General features: G+C 36.8%; 1 protein-coding gene across 1 annotated transcript in view; it reads right to left on the reverse strand.

The window, feature by feature from the left end:
* Nucleotides 1–8997, reverse strand: part of Chm (CHM Rab escort protein) — a 132734-nt gene extending 123737 nt beyond the window's left edge. The window contains exon 1 of the mRNA XM_021188022.2: nucleotides 8933–8997. Within this exon, the coding sequence (XP_021043681.1) occupies nucleotides 8933–8981 (49 nt within the window). The 5' untranslated portion in view covers nucleotides 8982–8997. The remainder of the gene's footprint in view (nucleotides 1–8932) is intronic.
* Between the last annotated feature and the right edge of the window lie 2695 nt (nucleotides 8998–11692).

Below are 11692 nucleotides of genomic sequence, written 5' to 3' on the forward strand. Positions count from 1 at the left end.
CACTTTATAGACCAGGCTGGCCTCGAACTCAGAAATCCGCCTGCCTCTGCCTCCCAAGTGCTGGAATTAAAGGTGTGCACCACCACAGCCCAGCTTCAGATTAGGCATTTCTTAAAACAAATAGCCAATAGATACATGAGAAATCTCTCAACGAGGAAATGCAAATTTAAAAATATTGAGTTATAACTTTATCGCAATAACTGAAAAGACAGAGGAAAAAACTTTTATACACTGTTAATAAGAATGTAAATCTGTATAGCCAGTAAAATAAAAGTTATTGGGGGGTGGGGCTGGAGAGATGGCTCAGAGGTTAAGAGCACTGACTGCTCTCCCAGAGGTGCTGAGTTCAATTCCCAGCACCCACATGGTAGCTCACAACCATCTGTAATGGGATCTGATGCCCTCTTCTGGTGTGTATGAAAACAGCTACAGTGTACTCATCATATATATCAAATAAATAAAGAAAATATTTTTTTAAAAAGGGGTATAAGGATTTCTCAAAATACTAACAACAGAACTACTGCTATTTCTAGCCTTCCCACTACTGGTATATACCAAAAAGAACCCATCTTCATGTTAAAGAGACAAGTACATTCTTTTTTGTCTTTTCTTGTTTTTTAATTCTTTCATATATTGCATCCTGATCACAGTTTCCCCTCCTCACCTCATCCCAGTCCTCCCCACCTCCCCTGTCCCCCAGATCAACCTCTTCCCCACCTCCCCTCAGAAAATAAGCAGGCCTCCCAAGGACACCAACCAAGGAGCTAGTACATTCTTAATTGCACTTTAATTCACAACAGCCAAGGTACAGAAACTAAAATGTCTGTCATGTGATGAATGAATAAAGAGAATGTAGTACATAGGCACAATGGAAGAGCATTCATTCTGCCATTAAAAAAAAGAAGAATGAAATCGGGGCTTGGAGATATGGCTCAGGGGTTAAAAGCACGTGTTGCTCTTCCAAAGGAACAGTGTTCAATTTCCAGCACCCACATGGTGATTCACAGCCATCTATACATAATGCCAGTTGTAATCCCCTATCTAATTGCCTTGAGTTTGCACCTGGTATACATGCATATAGGCAAGCAAAATACTCACATAAAATAAGTTTTTTTAAAAAAAGAATGAAATCTTGCCACCTGGAACAACTTAGTATGTGACGTTAAACAAGTCAACAGAGAAACACAAATACCATGTGATCTTTATGGAATCCACAACATGAACTCACAGAAGTTAAGAGAACAGTGATATAACAGAAACTGGAGAACAGTGAAAGAAGAATCGAGAGAGGTTGATCATCAAGAAGAGTCAGTTCTGGTGACCTATGATATACCATAATGAATATACCATATTGTATATTTAGCAATATTAGAAGTGATTTCAAGAATATGGATAATAAACAAATAATAAAAGTCTAAAGTGATGGTGGATATTATAACAAGTATGCACATTATACAAGTATGTGCTAATCAAAATAACAATGGTACTTCAACACATGAAAAAAATTAAAAGTTAATTAATCACTACATATTTATAATAAGACAGGTAATGATCTAATGAATAGGTTAAGGCAATTCACAAAGGAAATGTAGTAGCCAAATTACATAAATATTCAGCCTTATTTATCATAAAATACGAATTCAAACAAGAAATATTATTTGTGTGTCAAGTATGTGGCCAAAAAATAATATTTATCAAGTTTGTTGCTATACAGATGGCCTGTAAGGCTTTCATCAAGAACAAACTTAAATTCATCAAGGACAAACCTGTGACTCAGTTAATCCTCCCCATGGGTGATCACATGTCTTTGCAGAAAACTGCATTGCCATCTGATAAACCAAGGAAAATGCCTGTCAGAGTCAGGGTTTCTATTTCTGGACAAAACATCATGACCAAGAAGCAAGTTAGGGAGGAAAGGGTTTATTCAGCTTACATTTCCATACTGCTGTTAACACCAAAGAAAGTCAGGACTGGAACTCAAGCAGGTCAGAAAGCAGGAGCTGATGCAGAGGCCATGGAGGGATGTTCTTTACTGGCTTGCTTCCCCTGGCTTGCTCAGCCTGCTCTCTTATAGAACCAAGACTACCAACCCAGAGATGGCATCACCCACAAGGGGACCGCCCCCTTGATCACTAGTTGAGAAAATGCCTTACAGCTGGATATCATGGAGGCATTTCCCCAACTGTGATAACTCCAACCTGTGTCAAGCTGACACAAAACTAGCCAGTACAAAGCCTTTAGGTGAACCATTTTAGAGAAGTCTGTTCACTAATTCTGAGTGACTACCAGTGACCCTGCTCTGTCCTTTCATTATACCAAACTTTAAAATAAAATTGTTCTTTTTTTCTTAGTAAAAGAAACCTAAAGAGCCTGTGTCTCTCTGTATGCATCATAGCTCTTCTCTTCCAAGAACACCAAGTTTTAGCATTTGCTGCAATGACCACAACTGCAAAACACGTTGACAATAATGAAAAATAAGACATGAACACCAATACTGAAAGATGAATCATTCTCAGAACCACCTGTGATTGCAAATCTTGGAATGAATGAATTCAACTGAAACAACCTGTATCCTAAAACATGACTAAATTTTCTGATCTCATTGCTTTAGTGACTGTAATTCTCTGGTTTGGGGTTTGGTTTTTTTTTTTGGGGGGGGGGGAATGAAATGTAACTAGGTCATCCTGTTTGCCTCCATGTAAAGGTTTGCAAGCTGAATCCAATGTCATAATGCTGTCAATAATTAAGGACCAGACATGAAGCCATTGTTGGCATTGATCTTCAGAGTATATGGTGTTTCTTTTCACTTGAAAAAAAAATTCACCAAGCTCAATTCAGTATTTCAACTTTAGTTGACAATGACTTGTCTAACCTATCTAACCTAGATCAAAGTTGGCTAAATCTAAGGTTTTACATTTACTTGAGGTGAGATAATATTTACTCCAGACATGGTAATAGTAAGAAACCAAATATTATACCAAATTGATGTGGACAAGCATAGTAGTAGGAAATACTAGTGAGGGGAAAATAGATCCTAGAAAAATCAAACCAGCCAAAGTGCTTTGTGAAATCTAATTTGAGATGAGATAAATTAAGTTGCCTCTGTCTCCTTGACTATTTGTACTCTGTTTAGGGTTTTGGTTTGGATTGGTTTGTTGTTTTTTTTTTTTTTGAGATTGTTGTTTGTTTTGTTTATTTGATTTCCCTATCTGCCTCAATATGAAAACATGTCAACTCTTATAATCAATGTTCCAATAAATCGCTATGGTAAATTATTGTCTCTTTGTATATTGTCCGGTAATTAAATTATTACAAAAACAAAAAGTAAATCTTTAGAAAAGTATCCCCATTTTACTACCAACAACTACATGTCCTCCAAATTCCAAATATTTCTATACTACAGATTATACACTGGGTATAGACATCAACTTTAAAGGCTTTATACATATAACAGGCAGAGCCTAACTTTTCAGTTTGCACTGAAACTGAATGGCAGATGATTTCACATGAGTTACAGGTCAATTATATGGAATTATAATTGTTTCTGTGCATTGGGATTTTATGTTAAACATGAGAATGTGAGGTTGAGCAACCACATTTGATTTTAATTGCTGTAGCCTGAGTTATCCAAAACATCATGAGAACACTGGAGAAAATGAGAAAATGACAAGCAGCACGGGAGATGAAAATGATGCTGTCCAGGGAACACTAGTAACAGATGCGGCTCTCTCTGAGGGACCAGCTCAAATTTATGATTTACAGAGCAGCTCAGAGAAACCTCGGAATTAAATAAATCCTCCTTACTTTGTTAGGTCTGGAAAGAAAAAATGATTTAAAAAAAAAAAAAGCTCAAAGAAGTACAAACTAAAACAGCAAGATCTGTAGGTTTTCTTTACCTCCTACAACATCTCTAAGCAATGAAAAGCACATCACACTATGCTCCCAATTAAAATGAATAATGAATCTATACAAAACAGATGATAAATAATTGAAACTGGTGGAACAAGCTCAAAAATAAAAAAGGAGTAACTGTAAACTACCAACCAGATAAAAAATCTGATTTAAAAATAAAGTGGTAATAAACAAAGGTCTTTCCAAGCAAGTAGCCAATGGGAAGAGGAAGATAATGGACCTTACTTAATTACCATCCTTCCAGGACATTCTATGAAAATCATGAGCTCTTCCTTGATGCCATTCAGGCAATACTAATGATAATAAAAGTGCCTCAGTATGGCTTTTCAGGACATAAAAAAAAATCACCTACATTATGTAAGCATTTTATAGGAATTATTTCTTCAATATTTAACACAGGTCATCCTATTTGGAAATAAGGTGAAACATAAGAAGGGCTAAGAATGTACCTAACATGGCACACAAAGCATATGTGGGATTCAAATTCTACCAATCACCTTATTATACCGTTCAAATGAGATATGTGCATGTAAAAGTATGCAAAATATATGGAAGGTGCCTTAGGGTTTTACTCCTATGAACAGACACCATGACCAAGGCAACTCTTATAAGGACAGCATTTAATTGAGGCTGGCTTATAGGTTCAGAGGTTCAGTCCAGTATCAAGGCAGGAACATGGCGTCATCCTAGCAGGCATGGTACAGGAAGAGCTGAGAGTTCTACATCTTCATCTGAAGGGTGGAGAAGACTTGCTTCCAGGCAGCTAGGACAAGGCTCTTAAAGCTGCACTTCTTCCAATAAGGCTATACCTACTCCAACAAAGCGACACCTCCAAATAGTGCCACTCCCTGGGTCAAACATATTCAAAACCACTACAGTCTAACACTGATGAATCTAAAGGACTTTTGAAATACTAATTTCAATTTTATTTACTATTAATTAAGTTGCTTACTGTTTTCTAGGCATTAATTTTGTGTATATAAAGATAATATCTTTATTATATGCATTTCATCATTTATTATATATATTATGATATACTCAATTTAAGAGCTAGCATACATTCATGAATTACAGAGAAGTGCCAACTTGCAATTTAAAAATGAAAGCCATTCAGTAGGTATAAGAATGGAGATATAGGGAAGGAATATGTGCCCATTGTGATAACAGAAGCATACACAAACATCCTAAGTTGTAAGTATGGGAAGTCACTTATATTGAGCGTAGCTTCCATGCAATTTAGCAAATATCAGTTTTTACACCACTTCCTACAGCATTATTATCCCTCAAGGTTTAGAAATGGTACTCGGTTGCTATCAGAAGTATTAAAATCCTTGAATGAGCAGCCAGTCAAAATTAACTACATCAATGTTGCAATTTGAAACATCAAGAATGGTACTGTACTGTCAACCGGCCAGATACCCCCACCCCAAGCTCCAAGGGAATGGACCACCAACCAAAGAGTACACATGGAAGGACCCATAGCTCCGGCCGCATATGTGGCAGAGGATGGCCATGTTGGACATCAGTGGGAAAAGAGGCCCTTGGGCCTGAGGGTGTTCAATGCCCCAGTGTAGGGCAATGCTAGAGTGGTAAGACAAGAGTGAGTGGGTGAGCACCCTCACAGTGGCAGGGAGAGGGGAATGGGTTAGGGAATTTCCAAAGGGGAGACTTGGAAATGGGAAAACATTTGAAATGTAAATAAAGAAACTATATTATATATATATATATTATATATATATATATATATATATAATATATGTGTGTTATATATATAATATATATTATATATTTACCTACATACAATTCTAAATCCTTTAGAGAAGCATTAGCTACACAGCTCTTTAAAAAACAATGAATAAGGCTGGGGATGTAACTCAGTACAGGACTTCCATAGCATATGCAAAGGCCCAGGTTCAAGAACCACTGGCACAAGACTTGGGGGGGAGAGAGTGGAAAAAGAGAAAAGATCTATCTTCTTTAAAAAAAAAGAAAAAGAAATTCAATAAGCTAGCTTACATAGTATCTTAGAGGTGGAATTTCTGTCCAAAAATAGAGCATCGTAGTTAAAATAGAATAACATGCAGACTAAATTCCTACATGGTGTTCTGAAAGCATAAATAACCAATAACATGAAAGTTTTTCACGGTTTTAAGAAAAAATGTAAAATTTTAACTCTGAGAAAGTCCAAAATGTTCCCAAGAAAAGACATTATGTTAAAATATTACAATCACAACAGAAGTAGGTACTTGATAGCTGTCAAGTATCACAAATATTGATCATGTGTATGTGTGTTTATACTAATTAATGTCAAACTATTACGCCACTTCATGTATAGTCACTTTCTTATGTAGATGGAAACTGTCAGTCAGTTATATATCTAACAGCACCACCCAAACATATTCTTGATAACCATATATGCCTCCAAATGAGGTGGTTATAGTACATTCTAAGCATGCTAGAATTCTTTCTAAAATAACAATATATTCCAAGAGCTAAAGAATGCCCCTGTAGATGACATATATCAACATTATCATATAACCCACCCTTATAACTTAGATTTCTTCTGCACTTGTAACTTCTTGGCTTTGCTGGAAGTCATACAAGTTACCAGAAAATTCACCTTCAGGATCTGTACCCAATGATAACTTTTCCATACCCCACAAAATTGTCACTAAAATTACACTTTAAATGCCAAGCTATTCTGAAATGACAATTGAGTACCGAAGCCAAAGATCACATTCTCAGAATTTATGTCCTTTTTCCTCCCCATTGAGATTCCAATTGGTTTTCCTCTAATCTATTATCTTTTAATCTTCCACACACAATTAAAGTACTGAATCTTAATTCTCCTCCTTTAGGTATTCTGATCTCATTTTCCCATAATATCTTGAAAATATGACCTTAAAGGAAAGCTTTAAACAATGTCATGCAAAGAGTAAATAAGCAATAAGGTTGACAAACTTTTAAAATATTCTTGGATGATTCTACTTGATGAATCAAATGTCTTTTGATGACATTTTAACTAAAAATTGCTAACAGGAAGATACAACTCACAGCCTATGCCTTTACTCTTTCTTATAATGACATCCTTCATTCTACTTTTGATAACAGAACTGAAGTTATAAAACACTGCTTTTCCTATAAGTTACCTAAGTACTAATTTAATAAAGCCAATACATTTAGAGTCCACCCTCAGTGATGTATTTGAGAAGGAAATCACAATGCTTTAAAAATGAAGCCAATTAAAAGCAATGATTGAAATCATAAAAATGATTATTTAAAAAAATGACTTTCAACAAATGTCTCCACTTTTAATGGATCTAAAAGAATTAAAATATTTAATAAAAATAACACACATCACCCAAATAAATATAGACTTCAAGTATAATTTTGAAAAGACTTATTCTAAAATGGATGGCGTTTTAGTTTTAGGCAACCAGACTTGGGAGAGTGAAGGTTCTACTGAGTCTTTCAAGCTTTCCTTCAACATCTCCTCAATGCAGGTCCAACCAGGTTGGCTGCCGCAGTGCAGCTATCTTCGGGGTGGGAGTAAACACACCCACACTGTTTTGAGAACAATTAGAGGAACATCTAGAATAGGAAAATTTGTGTTCTCCATAACACCTTAAAGGCTATCAGATTTACCTTCCTTATATTCAAGATTGTGGAAATTGAAAGGCTGAGAGTATCTGACTCTCCCATTGCATGATCTCTGGTATTTGTGATAGTAGTTCAATTTTTAGTTAAAAAAAAAAAACAAAAAAAAAAATAAAAACAAAACACCAAAATCCATTTCTTGGATTGGATTGGCCTTTGGACATTTACTAGCTGTGTGATTTTGGCAAGTTAGACTTCCAGGCTGCTTCTCTTCTCTGTACTGAAAAGAATAGCAATTTTAGCAAGGTTTTTGTCCATATTATATGATGTGCTTAGTCCACTGAGTAGGGAATGGAAAGCATTTCAAAATGGGTTGCTATTATTTTTACTCTAAACCTGAAAATATGGCTGTTCTTACTGTTTGGTAAGAAAGCAAACAGAATTCATTAACACAATGGACAGGATTCCATTCACCCTTCTGTGGCCTACCACATTCTAAGACAGTAGAATCCCTGCCCTCCCAAAACTCTCTCTTTTATCCTATGCAAACTACATCCCTTATAGTTAAGAAAAGAATTGCTAACTGTTGCCAAGTGTTATTAGGACAACTAGTCAAACTAGAAGCTGAAAAGGATTTCTGGCTCCACCCAAAACATGGAGAGCTAATGATGGAAAAGCAAGGAGAAGCTGAGGTCAGACATGGGATGTGGAACACTACTCAGCACATCTAGTTGTGGTGTATGGATGGGTGACAGAAAACAAGATGCTTCCTTTCTGCATCATAAACTTGGATGCTTTAAACTTCGTAATGCAAGAATAGTGGCTACCTCAAGAAAAAAAAATCTTTAAGCTACCCAACACAACAGAAAAGAATACGTTTCCTTTCCTTTAATAAAAATACACACGGATAACGACTGAGCACCATTCTTATAAAACTGCAAATTAAGCTTCATTGAGCTGCAAAGTACCCTAGAATCATGTAAGTATATGGGGGCGGGGGTGTCCTATGAAATGGCGACACGAAATGATGGGGAATATAACCTTGAAATCAACAAGGAGGGAAGGTGGTAATTATTTGTGCCAATGGCGTCTCCATTGATCAAATCCCGACCCTCCATTCTCATGACACTGCAAACCCACCCTCCTCTAAGGAAATTAACAGGAATCACCGCAGCAACCAACCTCAGCAATCGGCATCGACCAGATCGACCCCTACTCAAAAGGCGCAAAACACCGCGGGTCCAAGCCCCTCCCTGGAGCTGCCAAGTCCCGCGCTGACTCCACACTACCTCACTTCCTTTCTGTCCTCCCTCCCAGGCTCGACCCCCGCCGTCTCTCGCCAACCCTCACCACTGACAGAGAAAATAAAAAGCGAGAATGATCTCCTATATTTTGTCCAGGAAAAAATCAGGGCCACACATACCCGTCCCAATTACGATCACATCAAAGTCCGAAGGGAGATTATCCGCCATCTTGACAGGAAACGTGTCATGTGACTGTAGTTTGTAGATGTGAATTTCTAGGGCACTCCCTAGATGGAAAGCGGAAGGAAAAACAGTGCATTCTGGGTGTTGTAGTTCTAGCGAGGCGGGTGCAGGTAGGCGACAATGGAGTAGTTTTTAAAATGTTATTGCGAATGCTGAAAGTTCGATTTATTTCACAGACTTCAGTGAAATACCTTATTTATCCTAGAGGTTTGATATGTAAAAGAAATGTAAGTATTCGACTCCTCAGGCAAAGATAAATGAGGAAAGTCTGTTTACCCCCTTTGACAATTACCAAGCAAAAATTGGTCAGAGACGCTCAGTCAGTAGTCAATTCCAAAGGGCTCACTTTGAACAAAGGAGTCATTCAGGCCAGGAAAACTGTTACCCTAGAGTGTGTTTGTATTTTTAGAGCCTGAGACCTCTCTTTTCATTTCATACCAATACTGTCCAACTATACTCTGTGTCTTTTTTTGTCTTTGTGCCTTCCCAGTGAAAATAGAACCAACCCCCCCCCCAAAAAAATTCTTTGCCTAGTTTCCACAGAATGAAATTCCTCACGGAATTCCAAAGAGCCTCCTAGCAATGTAAGTTGCAACATTAACTTTGCTTTAGAGATGGAGATGAGAGTGGGGGACAGGGAGTGTGAAAGAATATTAAAGAATAGTAGATGGTTGATAAATCTTTTGTTTCAGAATCTGACTTTCTGCCAAAATAAGAACCCATACAAGTTTCTCCTATGATGTTGCAGAGAAATGATAAAAGTAAAATAGACTTAATATAGAAGTGGGTATATTTGATAAGAGAGTTTAAGACTGTCTATGCCAAGCAGTTAATATAACTCTTATGAGCATTTTCAAGCATTTTCTGTCAGCTCCCACTCTACCTTATTTAAAAAGTATGTTTGTCTGAAAATAGTAAAGCAAAAATAGGCATAAAGGTACACTGGAGTAAGTAAAGTACTTTTTTAATCTGAGGAATTATTCCTATAGTTATTTTTCAAGACTTTCAAAATAAATTTGAATGCAAGATGTGGTAGTGTGACAATCCTTTAAACCATCTACTATCTCATATGTCATCTACTTATCATTCTCCATACATTGTTTTCTTCTCAATCTCTATGACCTCCTCACTCTAGCTTTTCCCTTAGCAATGAATGATCTTCTCAGTTTCTAGGTAGCATGCTTAATAACAAGGAAGGGATACACTTAACATTATTAAAACATTAAGTGATGTATGTTTCAAAAGAACACAGGATTCCACAGAATTATGCACAACTCTATGTATCAGTTAAAAAAAATAATAAAATAAAGGAGAAGCTGGAAATGTACCCCAATAATTAAGATCACAGACTACACCCGTATGGCAGCTTACAGCCTCCAATTCCAAGGGATCTGTCATCCTCTCCTGGCCTCCCAAGGCACCATATGGACATACTACACAGACACACTGGCACATTAGATAAACAAACTTTTTAAAATAATAAACATAAAAAAGAAAAGCAAAAAAAAAACCTTTGAGGCAAAGTAAACAAAATGTTAAGAGTTTCATTTTTTCAGGACAAGGTATCAGAAATGTAGGTTAGGTCAGCCTAGAATGCCCAACTTTGTAAGCACTGACGTTACAGATGTACAGCTATAGCAAAGGCTTCGGAATACTGTAAGGAAGATTTAACTCAACTTCTATTTTATTTTTGACTTCTTCCCAATATTGTACTACTTCCACTTTATCATATCCTGTTACATTGCACTAAAGGTTATGTATGTTGACTCCTATATAGTACTCATATCCGATACATACACACAAAAATGCACACTCAGATAGGTGGTGTTATAAAGTGTAAACTCTAGCATGTCAGACATCATTATTACCCACTGCACTCAATCTAGACTTGTTTTCACAGTAAGAATTCAACAAATATTTCCTGAACTGTAGTTAATAATGACTTCTTTAACAGATAGTGAGATAAAGACAAACTATATCATTTTACCTTGATATCTACCTGCCACTTTAAAAGTCACTTTTATTTGCCTGATATAATTGTCATCTCAGAAGCTTACTGCTCAATAAGCTCACTCTTTCTAGTTCTTTCTGAATCTGGCTGGCTGGTTCAACTCAGTTGTTCTTGCTCAAACTGCTCTCCCAGATGACTGATTCAATCTGGTTTCTCTCAACTTCTTCTCACTGAATTGCTCTGCTTGCTCTCAAGCTAGCACTGGCAATTTGTTCTAAGCTTTCTGGCTCCTTATTGTCTGGCTTCAACTGCCTATGCTGACTTGCAATGAACTGCACTAACTCATGAATGAGCTCAACTGACTGAACTGAACTCATCCGAACTCCCTGCGCTGCTTTTAAATAGCTTCTCTTTCCTGTACTGTTCTCATGAGAGTTGGGCATATCCTACTTCTGACTCATTCTGTCAAATCTTTCTCTGATTCTTCATGACATTAGATAGACATCACTTTCAATCTTAGTTGTTTTATTCTACAAACTAATTTTACCTTAAAAGTGTGTACTAAGTGTATTCCAGCCAGAGGGATTAAACATGTGTGGCATGTCTGCCTTGCAGCCAGATCACACTGACCTAAATCTTTGAATGTGGTCCCTTGCCAGAGTAGCCATGTTGTTGGATTAAAATTCCTTTACAGGCCATTTTTAACATGTTTGATAAATTTCTTAAATTTAGAAGTTCCATGAGA

Source organism: Mus pahari, chromosome X, assembly GCF_900095145.1.
Source record: "Mus pahari chromosome X, PAHARI_EIJ_v1.1, whole genome shotgun sequence".
NCBI classification, from domain to species: Eukaryota; Metazoa; Chordata; class Mammalia; order Rodentia; family Muridae; genus Mus; species Mus pahari.